General features: G+C 58.3%; 1 protein-coding gene across 2 annotated transcripts in view; it reads left to right on the forward strand.

Annotated features, from left to right (window-relative positions):
- The window catches only part of LOC116940080 (uncharacterized), a 75,820-nt gene that overhangs the window by 42,065 nt on the left and 12,899 nt on the right, over positions 1–20,856 (forward strand). Inside the window, exons 7-18 of one of the 2 annotated variants that reach the window (XM_032949393.2) lie at positions 1,271–1,451; positions 3,906–3,965; positions 6,569–6,729; positions 7,231–7,402; positions 8,077–8,264; positions 12,039–12,220; positions 14,412–14,512; positions 14,730–15,106; positions 16,147–16,349; positions 17,229–17,355; positions 18,701–18,787; positions 19,100–19,374. In XM_032949393.2, coding sequence (XP_032805284.2) covers positions 1,271–1,451; positions 3,906–3,965; positions 6,569–6,729; positions 7,231–7,402; positions 8,077–8,264; positions 12,039–12,220; positions 14,412–14,512; positions 14,730–15,106; positions 16,147–16,349; positions 17,229–17,355; positions 18,701–18,787; positions 19,100–19,374 — 2,114 coding nt within the window. Of the gene's footprint in view, positions 1–1,270; positions 1,452–3,905; positions 3,966–6,568; positions 6,730–7,230; positions 7,403–8,076; positions 8,265–12,038; positions 12,221–14,411; positions 14,513–14,729; positions 15,107–16,146; positions 16,350–17,228; positions 17,356–18,700; positions 19,375–20,856 lie in introns of both variants that reach the window. The other variant, XM_032949391.2, reaches the window with a different exon arrangement.

Below are 20,856 nucleotides of genomic sequence, written 5' to 3' on the forward strand. Positions count from 1 at the left end.
GTGTAACTTTGTATATCGTGGAATCGACACTTCATATATAAATGACCAACTCAAGCTGCCCTCCAACTCGCGCTCTGCGTGACGGAGCGACGCGATCGGCTCGTGCGTATGAGCGAGTTGGACCGTGGCATCGCAAAAACCATGAGGCAGGGCGACGGCATGGAGATGGAGCACGGCTCGTGCCGACGTGGCACGTTCTAGAAGCGGGCTTCACCGTGCGACACAGACGTAGCCCACGTGGGAGCTGTAGGTACGGCAGGCCAAGGGGCCACTGTACGAATCGAGCGATGCGCGGCGAACACCGTCGCCCGCCTCCCTCCATCTCTCGCCACAGTGACCTGGGGGTCGGGATTACGTGAATCAGTAATGAGACGGCATGCCCCCGGCACGCCACTGCATGAAGCCCGCGTACTCGCGGGCTTCATGTCCCCCCCCCCCAAGGCCCCGCTCCCCCCCCCCAAGGCCCCGCTCCCCCCCCCAAGGCCCCGCTCCCCGCCCCCAAGGCCCCACTCCCCCGCCCCCAGGCCCCGCTCCCCCCCCCAAGGCCCCACTCCCCCCCCCCAAGGCCCGCTCCCCCCCCCCAAGGCCCCACTCCCCCGCCCCCAGGCCCCGCTCCCCCCCCCCAAGGCCCCACTACCCCCCCCCAAGGCCCGCTCCCCCCCCCAAGGCCCGCTCCCCCCCCCCAAGGCCCCGCTCCCCCCCCAAGGCCCCACTCCCCCCCCCCAAGGCCCCGCTCCCCCCCCCAAGGCCCCGCTCCCCCCCCCCAAGGCCCCACTCCTCCCCCCACCAAGGCCCCGCTCCCCCCCCCCAAGGCCCCGCTCCTGCCCCCCGCTACCCCCCCCGAGTGACTCGTTGTCGCGAGATTCCTCAACGGGCTCTCCCGTGTGGCCGCGTCGCCGCCGGCCTCTCGTCATCCCTCGCGTCCGACGGGACGAGGGGCGTGCGGACCGCAGGACGTGCACGGGTCAGCGGCACCGCGCCGCCGGCTCCGTACAGCGGGCGGGCCGGGGTCGGGAGGCGTCGTTGCCGGCGGGGATGACGGTCGAGACTGACTGTGGAATGGCAGCCAAAGGAGGGAAAACACGACGCCCGGGGAGAGCGTCCGCAGCGGAGACGGAGCGATTGACTCGGCTCGTGCGTGAGACTGCGATGGACGGCGACGGCTCGGGAAAGCCTACGGAGAGAGCACCACGGCCACGTTGAGGACGACGACGACGACGGTGTCTCACCTCCTCCCCCCCCTGCCCCCCTCCCGCCCCCACGGGCGAAGGTGTTGAGCGCGGAGCGCGTGCCCCCCCTCTCGCTGGACGTGACGCTCACGTACGTGGTGGCGGTGGCGGGGCGAGAGGGCGCTCCCCTCAATGGATCGGAGGCGGCGGAGGTGATCCGTCTCCTCCCGGCAGCGCTGCTGGGATTCTACCTGGGATACCCGCCAACCACCCTTGCTGAGCGTACAGCATTCATCATCACAATCACTCACGCACAACCATCACACTTAAACTTAACACAACAATATAATAATCTATAGATATTTACATCACTCACTCTACTCACAGACTCACTCACACACTCACTCACTCACTCACTCACTCACTCACTCACTCACTCACACACTCACTCACACACTCACTCACTTACTCACACACTCACTCACACATCACTCACACACTCACTCACTCAAACACTCACTCACTCACACACTCACTCACTCACACACTCACTCACACACTCACTCACTTACTCACACACTCACTCACACATCACTCACACACTCACTCACACACTCACTCACTCACACACTCACTCACACACTCACTCACACACCCACACTCACTCACTCACACAGCACTCACTCACACACTCACTTACTCACACACACACACCCAACAACAACCGCCATTCGCCACTAAGTGGCGGTGACGTCACCACGACGCTTGTGCCAGGCCATGTGCACCTTGAGGCCACGTGAAATGTTGAACGCCCGCTGGCAGGAGGTCACGGGGCAGACCCAGGTGCCACGGGTCGACTGACTGAGATGACTGAGATGACTGGCTGATGCACCACCTGTGCCCCTACTGTGCCAACCTGCTGTGCTTTAGCCACCCGGCGCTCCGCTCGTTGTTGTGAGCGTCGCTCCTCCGCCCTCCATTGTTGTTGGAGGGCGACTGCCTCTAACTGCCCAGTAGCGTCCTTCACGAGCCTCCTCCACAGAGGCCGATCTTGACACCGCTGGTACCAGTCATCGGCAAGTCCACTCAACTCCACGTCCTCCTCTACCACATCACTCTAGCCCGTGCCGCGCCCGTTTAGCCCCCTCGATCCGGCCGAACAAAAGCTGTTTGGGCGTGCGGTGGCTGGGCATGCGGGCTACATGACCCAGCCAACGCAGCCTTGCCTGCCGGAGGAGCTCACCGATGGGACCTTGCCCAGGTCTTTCAAGGATTTGTGAGCTCCTCACACAATCCAGCCTAGTTAAACCCAGGATGGATCGTAGGCAGGCTAGCCTAAATGTTTCTAACCAGCGAAGATGTTCCATTAGGGGGGTCCACGTTTCGCAAGCGTAGAGAAGGGAGGGAATGACCGTGGCCGAGAAGACCTGAAGCTTAGTGCGGAGCGACAGACCAGGTAGCTTCCACACAGCGTTACGCAACCGATGAAAAGATATTGCCGCTCGACTGATTCGGAGTGAGACCTCACACACTCACTCACATGCGCACACAGGCAAAGCCCGCCCAGATAGCCTTCAACACGCCGTTGGGGCAAGTGCTGTTTGCAAGCACCTGTGAAGGCCGGCACGGCGCACGAGGGGGTGGTGTGGACCGTCACGACGCCGGGCCGTCTTTGTTTCCCCAATGACGATGTTAACACTTCACCTAGGGGATGCCCAGGACTGGTTCAGACATTCTTCACTGTTATTGGCTGTGAGCGGGTATCGAATTGGGGTGGCTGGGTTCGTAGCGCAGCACACGAAACCCACAACACGACCGCTGCCAACACTTGTATGTATAGACATCTACAAGTGCACACACGAGTGTATGTATTCATGCAAGACAAGAAAACAATGAAACATTATATATGTCTCTACTTTAAAAATTTGCATTCCACAAACCATCAGCCGCACGGACTTCTGGGAGTGATTCATTTCAGCAGCATTGATTCAGCTAGAGTAAGGGTGCTCCCCAAATAACACCCTCACGGAGTTACACTCATATGGTCACTCACTCACCCACCCACACACTCACCCACTCGCCCAAACTCGTTTGCTCACCCACTCTCCCATTCATTCTCACGCGGGCACACACAATAACGCACTGGCAGCTGAATCACAGCCAGGGATATGCGCGAGAGAAAATCTGCAAACGCGATTTAAACTCCTTCCCAAACCTCTCCTGCTACTGCTGCTGCCGCCACGCTTCAGTCACCATCACACCACGTGACTCGCCTCGCCAGATTCCACCACCGCCACCACCACCGCCGCTACCACCACCACCGCCTGGCTAACGTGTAATCAGCTTAGGCTCAAAGCAGAGCTTTATTTCACAGGAGCCGAGGCAGAGAAGATCGCCCTTAAAGCCCAGGCAGGTGTCTCTTCCCCCCACCCCCCTCCCTACCACCACCCAACCCCCCTGAAGTCCCCCCCCCTGCTCTCCATGCCCCCCCCCCCATGGTGATTAAGCTTCGACCCCCCTCTACCCCCTCCTCTCCCCCCCTTTTAAGAGGTTCCCGGGTCAACTCGCCTCACAGCGGCCTGCACGGACTTACGGACACATGGACGCACGCACGGACACAGACATACGGACGCGCGCATGCACGTATGCACGGACGGACGGACGCATGTGCAGACACACTCGTAAGACGTTTCCCATTCATGTTCGTCGCCTCCGTGTCTCCCCCGCCCTGCGTAGCCGTCGAGTACCCCATCCTGGACACGTCTGCCAGGACCCGGCAGCTCTGGGTACTGACAGGTACGGGGCCCCTCCCCCCTGCTCCCCACTGCTGCCGGATCCCTGCCCCCAGCCTGGACCCCCCCACACCCCCACATCCCCACACGCCCACACCCCCACACCCCCACACCCCCACACGCCCACACCCCCACACCCTCACACCCCCACATGCCCACTCTGGTCTACAGATCCGCAATCCCCCAGGCTGTGAGAGCCATTTGTCCCGAACCAGAATGAAGCTTCCTTAACGAGCAAAACCACAGTGAGTGACATCACTGCGGTGCCACTCCGGGGCTTTCTAAAGCCACTCCACTGCAGTGATGTCACTGAACACTCTTTGTTTTTCGGTTCCAAATGGGAAGTTAATCAGTCTCTAAACCGCATGCCAGCCACTAATTAAACATTCACCCACACACACTCTCATAGCCCCAGACAGAAAGAGCTCTTGCCGTGTAGCTCCACACCCGAGCTGTGTTGACCCACGAGAAGATTGAAACTTTAAAGTCTCCAGACTGAGAAAACAGACGTCAGCTGGACGCTTGGGCTGTTATAGCCCTCGAGTGAGGTCACCCTGGCGCGTTCTCACACACGTGTGCGGTGGGGTCACCCTGACGTGTTCTCACACACGTGTGCAGTGAGGTCACCCTGGCGTGTTCTCACACACTTGTGCAGTGAGGTCACCCTGGCGTGTTCTCACACACGCGTGTGCAGTGAGGTCACCCTGGCATGTTCTCACACACGTGTGCAGTGAGGTCACCCTGGCGTGTTCTCACACACGTGTGCAGTGAGGTCACCCTGGCGCGTTCTCACGCACGCGTGTGCAGTGAGGTCAGCCTGGCGTGTTCTCACACACGTGTGCGGTGAGGTCAGCCTGGCGTGTTCTCACACACGTGTTCAGTGAGGTCAGCCTGGCGTGTTCTCACACACGTGTGTGGTGAGGTCAGCCTGGCGTGTTCTCACACACGTGTGCAGTGAGGTCAGCCTGGCGTGTTCTCACACACGTGTGCAGTGAGGTCACCCTGGCGTGTTCTCACACACGTGTGTGCGGTGAGGTCACCCTGGCGTGTTCGCACACACGTGTGTGGTGAGGTCAGCCTGGCGTGTTCTCACACACGTGTGCGGTGAGGTCAGCCTGACGTGTTCGCACACGCCTGTGTAGTGAGGTCACCCTGGCGTGTTCTCACGCACGTGTGCAGTGAGGTCACCCTGGCGTGTTCTCACACACGTGTGTGCGGTGAGGTCACCCTGGCGTGTTCTCACACACGTGTGCGGTGAGGTCAGCCTGACGTGTTCTCACACACGTGAGGTCACCCTGGGGTGAGGTCGGAGCATCCCGGTTGTGATTTGAAAGTTTTTTTTGCTTTCTCGTTCAGGAAAGTTTCAAGCATCTCATTTCGGACGGCCCCGGGTTTCACGGCGCAGTCTGCGTTGGTCATTACATTTTTTAAAACACATCAGCAAACGTCCGTTTTTTTTTCCATGCCGCGACTTCATCGCTCAAATCATAAATTGTTCACGAGCTCTTCCGAGACGCCGTCTAAAGAGCCGGTCCATAATGCACCTCGCATTATCTGAGTGCCCCGGGGATGATGATGACGATGATGGTGGTGGAAGTGGTGGTGATGGTGGCGATGGTGGTGTTTATATCCTCCGTAATGCGCCCTCTTTCCGCTTTATATAAAATAGGCGCACGGAGACTATTTTCGGCACGGCGCTTATTGCTCAATAACCCGTCCGTGTGCTGCGCACCGCACGTCCATAACGAGGTTACCCTGACAATCGATGCCAAGTCGCGCCACCCCTAATGAAGGTTTATTGGCGAGTCAGCAACATGATGTACGATCCGCAATAACAGACGGACGGGGGTAAAGGCGCAGCGCTGCAATAGCTCGCTCACGCCTCCACTCGAGGGAGCTCGGTGAGAGCCCCTCGCGCGGGAATTTGAACGACTCTTCCACACTAGGCCAGATGCCTTGGAGAAGACGGGCGTACCGACACTCCACCCCACCACGCGGCGTGACCTGCCCATCTTAGGTTAACTGTCGTGGGAACCCGTTTATGCCGCTGGGTGGACAGAGGCAGCGAGGGGGATTTCAGAAACTTCCACCGTTGGCCCAACTGCCGCGGAGGGAGATTGAACCCTTGACCTCTGCACTAGACCCTATCACCCAGGCAGCTCCCTCAGCAAGTCTATCTTGTCACCGAATATTTTCCGGGTCGTTGGTAGAGCGGAGTTGGTGACGTGTGCGTAACAAGCACGGCCGTGCCGAGAGGTATACTGGATGTGGTGTGCCAGGTGCGACAGGTGGCACGTGATGGGGTCACGTGTGGAGACTCGCACCTCTTTCAAAGATGCCTGGTCAGTAGAAGAGGAGGCCAAACATGCCATCCAGAGGGCCTCTCTGAGCTCCTTTCCACTGGCAGCGGCAGGGCGGCACCGCAACTCTTTGCGAACCCAGAAAATATTTCCACACCCGGCACACAACATCCATCATACCCCTCGCTGTGGCCGCGGCTGCTACCAGCGACCCGGAGCCCGTGCGCGACGCCGCGCGAGGGCGCTGCGTCACGGTGCAAGGGTCGCACTGTCTGTCGCCCCCCCCCCCTTCCCGTGTCACCGCCAGTGCTGCTGGACGTGACGGACGCGACGCTTCGCGACGTGCGAGGCTTCGCGGCCGACATGGAGCGTCGCCTCGCGTCGCTCTACGCCCGGGCGGAGCGCGACGCGGCGCCGTCGTCGCGGAGGACGCGGCGTGCCGCCACCAACGGGCGGTTCACCGTACAGGCGCGACCCCCGCCCGAGCGCCCTCCCCCCCCACCCCCCCCCCCCCCCGATCCTGATCCCTGACCCCCCCTAACCCCGACTCCTTGAACCCGCCTGCTGACCAACCCTCGGCTAAATCCCCACTCCTGATTCCGGGTCCGTATCGAGCGGCAGCAGAAGTGGCCGCCTCCTCCTCCCGCCACGCCCGTGGATAATTGAAGAATCCTCCCGCAGCGCGACTGCGGTCACCAATCTCAAACCACGGACCGCATAGCGCCACCTCTGCCCACTTCCATCAGTCGCTGGCAGCGGCGCCGTCAGATATTCACCGCGAGACTCCTCCTGGTGCCCTCCTCTGCTGACTCACCCACCCACCAGCAAACACCGCAAACACCGCCAGCGCCGCCAGCACCGCTAACACCGCTAACGGCGCTAGCAGCACTGACACCGCTCGCTTGCGTGCGGCGCTGCGAGCGAACCGCCGCCTCCTCTCTGTGTGCTCGCCCGGCGCTCTGGGAGCAGGTGGTGAACGCCAGCCGGGGCGTGGGCGGCGGCGACCGCGCCGACGTGGTGCACTACGCGCGGCTCGACGGGCGAGACCTCCCCGCCCTGGACGCCGTGGCGCTGCTGGCGTCCGTGAGCCAGCAGACGGCGGCGCTGGCGCTGGGCCGCCGCGTCCTCTCGCTCGCCGCGCGTACGTGACGCGCGGAGCTCTCACCCCGCGGCCGCTCGCGGCTACCGCGAGGTCGGTCGGCGTCGTCGGGGGGCGCCGCTCGCGGCCGAGCGTCGCGGGGACGCGGGTCCGGTCGAGGCTCGCGACGGAACGGCGGCCGAAGGAGAGAGAACGCGGCGCGAGAGAAGACGTCCGCGGCGGAGACGGAGCGATGCGGTCGGCTCGCTGGGACGGCGCCAGGCGGATTGTTGCGTTGCCGGGGAGCGGCGGCGTAGCGGTTGGCTCGCGCGCGGCGCTCCGAACCCGATGAGACTCCAGTTCTTGTTCGTGGTCGCCACCGGTGATGATTATCTGAACCGGTCTTGGCCCTCCTCGAGATCGACTTATCCTCAAATGTGTACCTGGTTTGGCGTGTAAACATCATCATTGGGGATTGCTACCCTCCCCATCGTGTTCTGTGCCGGCCTTCATTGGTGCTGCTGGCTAGCAGCTCTTGCTCCAACCGCCCGTTAAGGCTGCACGGGGGATGTTCGTTTCTATCTTTAAGTCAGGCAAACGTATTTGGTGGTAAAACTATTTCCCCGCGTGCGATATGTTGATTTGTGGGTAAAGCTCTACGCACCACCGCTGGGAACGCACCACCACAGACAGGCGCGCGGTGTACCTCACCCGGTGTCCAACCCTCTTCCCATCAGCGGTGATGCAGCTGATGTCCCCGAGCCAAGCGCCCGTGGGGGGCGCGGGAAGCCTGTGGATCATCGCGGCCGTGGTGGTGCCCGCGGCGCTGGCGCTGGCGCTCTCCTCGGTGCTCTATTGGAAGCTCTGCCGCTCCAACCGCATGGACTTCAAGGCCGACACCATGAGCCGCATCCACAGGGCAAAGGTCAGTCGGGGGGCGGCACCGCCACCCCCCCCCCCCTCCTGTCCCATCCGTGGCCCTGGCGCCTGGACCCCTCCGGCCTGCGGGACCCTGTGCAGTTGCACCGCCTGCACGCTACTCGATAGCTGTGTCACTGCCCCTCGTGTGCCCAGTACCGACCACTCCATGGCAGTAGCCGCTGGCGAAGATTTAGGTGGCACCCCCCCCCCAGCTTTACGAGGAACACTGAAGCCGTCTCGCGTCCCCATCCCCTCGGCTACAGCGCCTCCGCGTTGTTTTACCCGAGCCAACATCTCCGCCCCCCACTCATCGCAGCGAGCGGGGGACAGGCAGACAGGGTGGGAGGCCTGGCGACTGCAAATGATGCTGCTGTTGTTGGTGCTGCTGCTGATGATACGATGTTCGTGATGATGATGATACTGATGATGATGATCATCATGATTACCATGATGATGGTGTGAATGATGGTGGTGATCGTAATGCGTCGCTACTGATGATGCTGTTGCTGATGACGACGGCGCTGGTGGTGGAGTGACGACTGCCGTGAGTGTGGCTGTGATCACGGTCGCCCGTTGCTTCTTCCACTGCTGCACAGAGCAGCGTCTCCCTGGACCAGGGGGAGGGGGATGCTGACCCCCCAAGGTCAGAGGTCGAGGTAACAACTTGTAGACCCTGATGGATCCTTCTCCTCCTCTCTTGTTAACCCCTTCACTGGAATCCCTTGCCGCCTCGTCGACGCGATACCCATCAAGTCTTGAGCGTCAATTAGTCAGGTGTCAATTGGTTGTTCTGTGCACACACTGCACCCTGCCATACGACTGTGGAATTTCCACCACTGGCTTGGGGCTTACGCAGGAGACGAGCGCCGTCCCGTCGCTCGTTTGACCTGGACGATTGTTTGATTTCAATTATTATAAATAATTATTATAATTAATTATGATATGAATGGATTAATGGATTAATCTGACCAAATCACCCGATCGCATCAGAAGCTAAGCAACGTTGAGCCTGGACAGCGCTGTGATGGGCGACCAGTGCGCACAAACAGGTTGCTATTGGCTGATGCCGGGCTACGTGGTGGGCAGGAGAGGGCGGCGCGGCAAAACCTGCTGTTGCACCGCACTTCTACGCTCCCACGGCTTTGCTCCCCTCCGTCACCAAACACCGCGCGGTGACCGCGGCGGCGATGGACAATCAAATTACCCCGGAGAGAGTGAGGAGGCCCTCATCCAGCAGCGGGCCGACGAAAGCGTCGTATGCATGAGTGCCCGCTCAGTCGATCACCACGAGGCCGGGAGGGCGACGGCGCTTGGCGAACAGTGGAACGGTTACAGCAGATGCCTAGACGCGGCACCTCGCCGTCGCCCTTGTACGCATTGTGTACCTTGTACACACATTGTGTACCTTGTACACACATTGTACACATTGTGTACCTTGTACACACACTGTGTACCTTGTACACACATTGTGCACCTTGTACACGCATTGTGTACCTTGTACACACATTGTACGCATTGTGTACCTTGTACACACATTGTGTACCTTGTACACACATTGTACGCATTGTGTACCTTGTACACACATTGTGTACATTGTACACACATTGTACACATTGTGTACCTTGTACACACATTATGTACCTTGTACACACATTGTGCACCTTGTACACGCATTGTGTACCTTGTACACACACTGTGTACCTTGTACACACATTGTGTACATTGTGTGCCTTGTACACACATTGTGTACCCTGTACACACATTGTGTACATTGTGTACCTTGTACACATTATGTACCTTGTACACACATTGTGTACCTTGTACACACATTGTACACATTGTGCACCTTGTACACACATTGTGTACCTTGTACACGCATTGTGTACCTTGTGTACAAGCTACACTTGACGTAGAATGTGCAACTAGTTGAGGTGCAATCTGCGTTGATGGACAATTCGCGTGTGTTAGGTACAATTAGCACACAATGTAGATGTAGCGTCCCGTTGTCATTTAGCGTACACTGCGCAATCAGTCTGGTGGTACACTGCACAATCAGTCTGGTGGTACACTGCACAATCAGTCTGGTGGTACACTGCACAATCAGTCTGGTGGTACACTGTGCAATCAGTCTGGTGGTACACTGTACAATCAGTCTGGTGGTGCACTGTACAATCAGTCTGGTGGTACACTGTGCAGTCAGTCTGGTGGTACACTGTACAATCAGTCTGGTGGTACACTGTGCAATCAGTCTGGTGGTACACTGTACAATCAGTCTGGTGGTACACTGTACAATCAGTCTGGTGGTGCACTGTACAATCAGTCTGGTGGTACACTGTGCAGTCAGTCTGGTGGTACACTGTACAATCAGTCTGGTGGTACACTGTGCAATCAGTCTGGTGGTACACTGTACAATCAGTCTGGTGGTACACTGTGCAATCAGTCTGGTGGTACACTGTGCAATCAGTCTGGTGGTACTCTGTGCAGTCAGTCTGGTGGTACACTGCACAATCAGTCTGGTGGTACACTGTACAATCAGTCTGGTGGTACACTGTGCAATCAGTCTGGTGGTACTCTGTGCAATCAGTCTGGTGGTGCTCTGTGCAATCAGTCTGGTGGTACACTGTCCAATCAGTCTGGTGGTACACTGTGCAATCAGTCTGGTGGTACACTGTGCAATCAGTCTGGTGGTACACTGTGCAATCAGTCTGGTGGTACACTGTACAATCAGTCTGGTGGTACACTGTGCAATCAGTCTGGTGGTACACTGTGCAATCAGGCTGGTGGTACACTGTACAATCAGTCTGGTGGTACACTGTGCAATCAGTCTGGTGGTACACTGTGCAATCAGTCTGGTGGTACACTGTACAATCAGTCTGGTGGTACACTGCACAATAAGTCTGGTGGTACTCTGTGCAATCAGTCTGGTGGTACACTGCACAATCAGTCTGGTGGTGCTCTGTGCAATCAGTCTGGTGGTACACTGTGCAATCAGTCTGGTGGTACACTGCACAATCAGTCTGGCGGTACACTGTACAATCAGTCTGGTGGTACACTGTGCAATCAGTAAACGATAAGGATACAATTTGCCATGTGTACAGTAATCTTTAAATAAGTAATTTTTGTACCATGGTTTATACGTATAATACACAATTAGCATGCAATGTGTAAAGTAATACATTATGTACATTAGCATACAATGTACAATGAGTGCTACTTAGCATACAATTGACAAATTCGTGAACAATGTACTGTTAGTGTACAGTGTACATACTTATTTGACTAATCATAATAATTTAATATCAATAATTGAGTAGACGTGGTCCTGGCGCAGGGCGATGATGGTGCAGGAAGGCGCCGCTGTGCCTCACAGACACAGCCCCGCTGCTGCTGCTGCTGTGGTGGTCGTGGCGGTGGTGGCGGTCGTGGTGGTGGTGGTGGCGGTCGTGGTGGCGGTGGTGGTGGCGGTGGTGGTGGTGGTGGTGGCGGTGGTGGTGGCGGCGGTCGTGGTGGTGGTGGTGGCGGCGGTCGTGGTGGCGGTGGTGGTTTCACAGCAGGGGGCGACGATTGCTGCTGCAGCGCGATTCCAATTGAGTAATTTTTCAAATTTGGTAAAACTCGGACCGCAACGCCGTCACGCGATGCCCCACCACCGTCCGACCACGTCGCCGGATCTTCAACAATGTCGCGTCGCTTAAATACCACAGCGCAGCGTTTAGAGTCTCCCCGCGACGAGCGGCGAACCCACGACTTCACCCGCAACGATCGGCGCGCGCGACAGAGCGTGCAGGGCTTCGACTACGCCAAGAAGACCATCGGCTCGGACCTGCGCATAGACCAGGAGGTCGCGACCCCCGTGAAGGTCATGGCCGGGGTGTCGCGCTCGCCCTCGGTCGCCAAGGAGACGCCCTCGTCACGCAGCCACACGCCGCAGCGGAACAAACTGCGCGGCAAGAACGGACGGTAACCGCGGCAACGGCGGCACCAGCACGGCTCGGCGTGGAGCGCCGTAAAAATCCGAAAACTCTCCGGCGCGGTTACAAAATTAAGCGAATTCTTTGCCGGTACTGCCGCGTTGTTAGCGGTGCACCCGTCAAAAACGGCGTGGCCTTGAAGAGAGCGAATTGATAACAGGCGACGTTTCGGGCAACGGTCCTTCTTCACAGCACCACACGGAGAGAGGACAGTGCGACATCACCCCCATGTACAGTGAGGGAAAAAAAGTATTTGATCCCCTGCTGATTTTGTACGTTTGCCCACTGACAAAGAAATGATCAGTCTATAATTTTAATGGTAGGTTTATTTGAACAGTGAGAGACAGAATAACAAAAGTCCAGAAAAACGCATGTCAAAATGTTATAAATTGATTTGCAATTTAACGAGGGAAATAAGTATTTGACCCCCTCTCAATCAGAAAGATTTCTGGCTCCCAGGTGTCTTTTATACAGGTAACGAACTGAGATTAGGATGACACTCTGAAAGGGAGTGCTCCTAATCTCAGCTTATTACCTATATAAAAGACACCTGTCCACAGAAGCAATCAATCAATCGGATTCCAAACTCTCCACCATGGCCAAGACCAAAGAGCTCCCCAAGGGTGTCAGGGACAAGATTGTAGACCTACACAAGGCTGGAATGGGCTACAAGACCATTGCCAAGCAGCTTGGTGAGAAGGTGACAATAGTTGGTGCGATTATTCGCAAATGGAAGAAACAAAAGAACTGTCAATCTCCCTCGGCCTGGGGCTCCATGCAAGATCTCACCTCGTGGAGTTGCAGTGATCATGAGAACGGTGAGGAATCAGCCCAGAACTACACGGGAGGATCTTGTCAATGATCTCAAGGCAGCTGGGACCATAGTCACCAAGAAAACAATTGGTAACACACTATGCCGTGAAGGACTGAAATCCTGCAGCGCCCGCAAGGTCCCCCTGCTCAAGAAAGCACATATACATGCCCGTCTGAAGTTTGCAAATGAACATCTGAATGATTCAGAGGACAACTGGGTGAAAGTGTTGTGGTCAGATGAGACCAAAATGGAGCTCTTTGGCATCAACTCAACTCGCCGTATTTGGAGGAGGAGGAATGCTGCCTATGACCCCAAGAACACCATCCCCACCATCAAACATGGAGGTGGAAACATTATGCTTTGGGGGTGTTTTTCTGCTAAGGGGACAGGACAACTTCACCGCATCAAAGGAACGATGGACGGGGCCATGTACTGTCAAATCTTGGGTGAGAACCTCATTCCCTCAGCCAGGGCATTGAAAATGGGTCGTGGATGGGTATTCCAGCATGACAATGACCCAAAACACACAGCCAGGGCAACAAAGGAGTGGCTCAAGAAGAAGCACATTAAGGTCCTGGAGTGGCCTAGCCAGTCTCCAGACCTTAATCCCATAGAAAATCTGTGGAGGGAGCTGAAGGTTCGGCCTCGAAACCTTATTGACTTGGAGAAGATCTGCAAAGAGGAGTGGGACAACATCCCTCCTGAGATGTGTGCAAAGCTGGTGGCCAACTACAAGAAACGTCTGACCTCTGTGATTGCCAACAAGGGTTTTGCCACCAAGTACTAAGTCATGTTTTGCAGAGGGGTCAAATACTTATTTCCCTCATTAAAATGCAAATCAATTCATAACATTTTTGGCATGCGTTTTTCTGGATTTTTTGTTGTTGTTATTCTGTCTCTCACTGTTCAAATAAACCTACCATTAAAATTATAGACTGATAATTTCTTTGTCAGTGGGCAAACGTACAAAATCAGCAGGGGATCAAATACTTTTTTTCCCTCACTGTAGGCCACATTGCCCAGCGCGACGTCACGCTCGTACGGATCAACTCCGTCGTGCTACTCCGTCTCACCCATCATAGGTGCTCACTAACAGCACTTGCTTCTAACTCCACAGGGGGGGGGGGGGGGGCTTTGTCTTTGTGGCGTTCTTCACGTGGTCTGGACAGTAGTGACGTCGCGCCGAATAGCCTGCAGTACGGCCTGAAAACACTTGGCACAGGGGAGCGGCACAACCACGACAACCCACGCCGTGAAAAACACCTCCCCGCTCGGCGCTTTGGGCTTTTGGCGCGCTGAGCTCGGCAACTGCGGCACAGGGGGTCTCCATCTTTGCCGCGGTGTCTCCTGTGATGCTGTGCGCTAGGGTGGAGCCATCCGACACGGAGTCGGAGCTGAGCGCCGGGCGGGGAGACACCGGGGTTTCTCCGGGGTCCCACGAGACGCCGCTGAGGAACGGACGCCTGGGTGAGGGGGGGGGGCGGTACCGTCGTCATCGCCCGTCCCAGCGTAACGGTGACGTGTGCTGCCCGCTCTGCAAATCCGCTGCTGCATGAGGGCTTCCCCACGCTGTGCGTGTCCACAGCGGCCCACACGATAGGAACGTGGAATTTCCACCATCGGCCGACGCTGGAGGTTAACACTGCCAAACTAAAAAAAACCCCTTGTCTTCCGTTGTCCGCAGGCTCGGAGTGGAGCGTGAGGTCGTCCTCTCTGCTGGACGACTCAGGGAGAGCAGGAGGAGGGGTGACGTGGCCGGCCCGTGGCGGCAGCCGGGACACGTCGCGCTCACGCTCGCGCTCCCGCTCGCATTCGCGTGCTCGCACTCACGCGCAGAGACAGCCCCCTATCCAGCTCATCTCGCTCCGGCCTCTCCCGGATACGCGGGAGCCAGCCCGCCCGCCGCTCTCCCCGCGCTCTCCTCCGCCGCTCTCCCCGCGCTCTCCTCCCCCACGTTCCCCGCGCTCTCCTCCCTCGCGCTCCCCGCGCTCTCCCCAGCAGACTCCGCCGATAACCCCGGCCGCCCGGGACGCCCAGAAAATGGAGCTGGCGACGCGGGCGGTGAGGACGCATCACCGAGTTCACCACGAGCGCGACCCTGGCTGTCGCCAATTTGAACCATTTATTTAGTCTCAAGATCCTGAGGCTTTTTTTAGTTTTGCCGAGCCTCTAAAGGCCGCTTGTGCATTGTATCCATATCTCATCTTAACCATTCCGATGCCCTGCTGCATCCTAGCCAAGATGACCCTCAATGGAATAGAGGAGGCCATGTGTACCCGTGTCAGATCCTGGATTTTCCACGTTTGACAAATTACTCGCAAATTACTGGGAAACACCGCATCGCAACATCGTCTCCAATTGACAGACTGAGCTCACTTGCAGGACGGTGCTGCATTCACCGTGTGCCGCACACAGTGACGGCTGCCCCTGGGGGTCCCCTCGGCTGGACTGCAGCTGGGGATGAGATGCGACGTAAGGTGCTGTGAGTCGACACGGAGCAATTCTCGAGCTTACCTTCAAGCGATGAGCAACAAATCTAGCGACTTTCTGGGACGGGAACATGATGCAGATTCATGAACGATTCCTTATGTGGATTCAGTTTTTGTGTATTAGTTTGTCTATGAATTGGTGAGTTGTCTCGAGACGTATTTGACGACTTTAGAGGCCACCCGAGCGGCTGGTACCACACTTTGTTGGCCGCTTGGCGCCACGAGCCTCCGGCCAGTTCGCCGCATTCTAAAAATACTCTATTATTATTTTTATTTATCACTGCTGTCGTTAGCTACACAAACAATAACTGCTGAACCGTGACACGTGCTTTGTGCTGCCCGCTGCGAGCGGCGGTCGGGATCGCGCCATTCGGCAGAATACGGCGGCTGTGTCTGAGAGCAGAACGCGAGCAAACAATGCAACGCACGCACACACACGCGCACACTCACACACGCACACTCGCGCACACTCACACACGCACACTCGCGCACACTCACACACGCACACTCGCGCACACTCACACACGCGCACACACTTGCACGCGCACACCCGTACGCACGCATGCACTCAGCGCTTCTATTTTTTGGTTCTTGTCGCCCTACGAACGTCAGCCCGACTCGACCCTGGAGCAGCAGCAGCAGCAGAAGAGGAAGAAGAGGAGGAGAGAGAAGGCCCAGGGGCAGGCGAGCGCCGGCGACGGCTCGGCCCGGAGGAGGTCGGCGCGGGACGACTCGGCGCGGCGAGCGCAGAGGGAGATCGACCGCGTGCTCGACCCCGCCTCGCTGCTCCCCGACGTCTTCGTGGAGCCCAGAGGGTGCGGTGCCTTACTGGCTCATCTGTCCGCTCGCTCACCTGCCCGCTCACCTATCTACGCGTTCGCTCGCCTGCCACCTCGCTCGCCCACACTCGCCCGCCCGCCCGCCAGCCCGCTGGCTCTCTTACCCACGAGTTCAATGGCCCCCCCCCGCCCGCCCGCCCGCCTGCCCGCTTGATCGCTCACTGAGCAAGAGGGAGCAAAATAAACGCACGCAGCACAACAACCGCGGGGTTTGTTTCGTGGATGATTGAGGCAGGCGAGGGAGCGGGTGAGCGAGCGCTGGGGGCGCTCTGGGCGAGTGAGCAGAGAGTGCTTCTCAGTGCCTCATTGCAGAGGCCGAACATCACAATGCAGGATCCTCAAAGAAGAGTCTCGAGACTCTGTGATGCTTTCCTGGGTAAACAAATCAAATCGACTCTCTAGTGGGCAGCGCTTTGATGAATGTGGCCAGTCTCCAGTAGCGCGTCCCTAATAGCGACGCAGCCTCGCACACGAGACCCCCTCGCCCCAATACCAGTCCCGCTGTGCGTGTGTGTGTGCGTGCGCGCGTGTCTGTGTGCGTGTGCGTGCATGTGTGTGTGTGCGTGTGTGTGCGTGCGCGCGTGTGTGTGTGTGCGCGTGTGTGCGCGTGTGTGTGCATGTGCGTTTAAAACCGGAAGACTCGGAAGAAACCGTAGCACGACAGGCGGAGAGGACATAGAAACTCCACACGTAGTAAGTCGGAAATCTAACCCAGGCGCTTGTTGCCGTGAGGTGCGAGCATTACCAGCGCGCCACCACCTCTCTGCCGCCCCAGTCGACGACACGCGTTCGCGTTTTAGAAAACGTTTGACCGGTGGGCATCCCTCAACCCCCACTCCGCTCCCCCCCGTGCAGCACCAGGGCTCGCGGCTCCCGCAGGAGGAGGCGCGCCGGGGCGGAGCGCAGCGACACCGACCAGGAGCAGCTGCTGCCCTCTGACAACGATGGCTCGAGCCGGCCGCTCACCAACGCCGCCTACGCGGTGAGCGCCACGGAGAGGGCCCTCACCCAGCAGTGGACTGACCAAGGGCCGTGCGTGCCCCTCGCTCCGAATCTGCGACGTGCCGGACGGGGGCCATCGGGCTCTTTGTATTGCGACTCCCACAACTAGGGCCTCGTTACCCAGAGAGCACTCTGTCACTCCACTGCTGGATGAAAGACCTCCTAACGCCACGTCAGTTCTGAAGGTCGTTTGACCATACTTCACCGCGCTGGTCGGTGGGGAAAGTGCTGTCAGCTAGCACCAACGAGGCTAATGAGGTGGTGGTGCGGTGAGCACCGCGCCTGACCGCCTTTGTCTTCCCTGCGTGCTGGCTCTGTCACGTCGCACCGAGTACTCACTCGCCGCAATTCGATCCCCCATCGTGCCACCACTCCCCCCTACAAGGCCTTGAGCCTGGTGAACACAACCAGCTGAGGTGGCGACATTGCCGCAGAGGTCACCCACGGGCAGGGCAGTGCCAGCAGCCCCGTATCGCGATCTGGCGACAAATGATAGCTGACCATCAGCATGTGTAAATTTGTAACAGTCACATGCTCTAAATGCATGTTGATTCCAAACGTGGAGTGGAAAACCCGGATGACCCGGAGAAAAACCCACGCGACCATGGTGAGAAAGACATCGTCAACTCCAAATATACAGCAGCAGCAGGCGTCAGGGTCGGGATTGAACCCACGACCTCCTGCACACCAGGCGAGGTAGTTAACATCAAACCATTGCAGCGTTAAGTATTGCACCTGCACTGTTTGACTTGATCGCAATTTAGAACAAATGTGTGGAGCTGAGCCTTCAGTAGCAGAGGGGTGGTCCCCCTCCCCCTCGTGTGTTTTTAGTTTCTGGTGTGTGCGTGTGTGTGAGTTCGTGCGCTTTGGTAGAATCCATAACGGTCATCTCACCAAGGCTTACCAGCCTTGAAGGCTGTGGCACATGACAGGTAATAAATCAAGCCGCCAGTGTCGGCTGTGATGCTGACTTGAATATCAAACTGTGAGCGTGTCCGCCGGAGCGCGGTGCTGACGCGGCGCGAGGGAGGCACCTGGTACCTGCTGATTTAACCGGTGTAACTGGCGTTATGGTTAGTACCCTGGACTTGTAATCCAGAGGTGGCGTGTGTTCAGTTTGGGGTGGGAAGTGCAGTGGTCAGCGCAGCGTGCAGTACCTGGAGCAGTGTGTAATACATCAGCATCGGAGAGAAAATTAAGGATGAGGATGGTGTTGGCCACCCACCCCTTCATGTGCCGTGCCGGCCTTCCATGGTGCTACTCGCTAACGGCACTTGCCCTAGCAATCTGTTGAAGGCTATACGGTGGATCTTTGTCTTTGTCAGTCTGAGGCAGACACAGCGTCGTCCGAGAATGCCGTGACGGCCCCCGCGACCGCCGGCTCGCCCTCCGACCCCGCGAGCAGCGAGGCCGTAAGTCCCCGGGCCGCGGGGACGCCCGGCTCCCAGGGGCCGCCGTCGCAGGTCCCATCCCCGCTGGGGACCCCATCCCCGCTGGGGACCCCGGCCCCGCTGGGGACTCCGGTCCCGCCGGGGACCCCGGCGGAGTCTCCGGTCGCCCCCCAGCAGCCGTCGATCGAGGAGGCGCGCAGGCGCATGCACTCGCTCCTGGACGACGCGTTCGCGCTCGTTTCGGCCGCGACCGCGGGCGGGGGTCTTCGGCGGCCCCCCACGACCATGCCTGCCCCCTCCCTACTGCTCCCCCGGCTTCCGCCCCCGCCGCAGACTCCGCCGCCCGCCTCCCCGCGAGGAGGTCACTTTGATCATCAGCAGCAGCAGCATCAGCAGCATCAGCACAATCAGAGTCATCACGGTCAGCATCCGGCGGACAACTACCAACAGCATCATCGTCACGGAGCCGGCATGGCGCTGCCGGCCTTCGCAGCTCAAGACGGCGGTCCCGGGGCATTGTGGGTCGTGCAAGATGGGGCAGCACTTCCTGCCAGCAACGGGGGCAGCGGAAGCGCATTGTGGGCCTCTCATCCGAAGCCGTCCGGGAGGTGCGACGTTGTCTCGCATGTGTGCTCGCGGCGCGCGACCGTGAAAATTTCCTGCGGCGGATATTGTACGAACTTTTTTAAATCCGGGAAATCCTATCCCCGCGTCATGGCGAGATGCGCAAGTTATCGAGCCGCGCTCCCGCGCACGTCACTCCAGGAGGGCGCACGCACGGCAGGCTTATCTCTTCCAACAGTGCGGCAAATTTTATATTCTCTTTCCCCGTGCCCTTCCGACAGTCACGGTCGCTGCCTGTGAAGTGCTGATAGGATACACAGCGGTGGCGGTCGGAGGTGGTGGTGGGGGAGGGTTTGCTCATTATAGGAATAATAGTTTGGGCAGGGTGGAAGGGCGATGGAGACGAGAGAGGGGGGGGGGGTAAGAGAGAGGGGAAGAGGTGAGAGAGAGGTGAGAGAGAGGAGAGAGAGGGACAGGAGAGAGAGAGAGGTAGCGTTAAGAGAGAGAGAGGAAGAGGTGAGAGAGAGGTAAGAGTCGAGGACACTTGTTCCGTCAGCCATGGAGAGCGACCTTGGCTGCAGTGGCGAGTGTTTTCGTTGCCGTAGTGATGGCGTCGTACCGTCCACCTGCTCGCGGCCCCTGCCCGGACTGATTCCCCCACGGTCTGTGTCACACGGACACCTGAGCCGTGGCGCAGTGAGGGAAAGGTTCGAGGCGCAGCCCGACAATGGCTCGCTAGCGTTACTGCTGACGGGAGGGCCTTCACTAGCGAGAGCTCTGGAGAGCTCTGGAGAGCTACTTTGGCATACTTTTCTACGCTGATCAGATATCATCGGAAAGCTGTGGTAGTACCCACCACTTTATCCCACCGCTCACAAGCAGTAGATCGACTGCGGTGCACCCATTTATACTGCGGGGTGGACCAAGGCCGAGGGATTTAAGAAACTTGCACCGTTGTTTAAACTGCCGCGCCGGGAGATCGAACCGGCAACATCTGGATTGCGATTCCAGCACCACTACCCCCACGGCAGCGCCCCTCCCCCCCCCGCCCCCAACCGCGGCAACTAATTTATCTCGACGGTACCGCCGGATATCTCTCCGCATTCAGATGTAGGATAGCCTAGATGTATGATATCTCATCCCCACGTGGAGATGAGATGGAGACGAACTGAGGCCTCCTCGCCGTTCCGCGCGAATCCCCACGCCAGCTGGGATGGAAAACGTGAGGAGGTCGGCACTTAAAGTCAAATAATTAATCCACTTGCCAACTCGCACCGCCGCTCCCTTTCACCCTGGCGACCGCGCCACACTCCGTTGCGGGGCTGTCTTACTATTTTACACGATGTTCCGACCTCTGCAACTTTTCCATTGCGGCATTTTGAGGGGCGTTAATTGCGGGCCGCGACTCCGTTGCTGCGGGCAACAGTGGCCACGTTGGCGGGCCCATGTGCTCGTTCCGCCAGCGTGGGGTGCCGCCGCCGCCGTGGTGGCGGCGAGGTGGTGACTACCCCGCCTCGTATCGTCAA

Source organism: Petromyzon marinus, chromosome 7 (genome assembly GCF_048934315.1).
Source record: "Petromyzon marinus isolate PM22_M1 ecotype Great Lakes invasive population chromosome 7, UKy_Petmar_22M1.pri1.0, whole genome shotgun sequence".
Classification (NCBI taxonomy): Eukaryota; Metazoa; Chordata; class Hyperoartia; order Petromyzontiformes; family Petromyzontidae; genus Petromyzon; species Petromyzon marinus.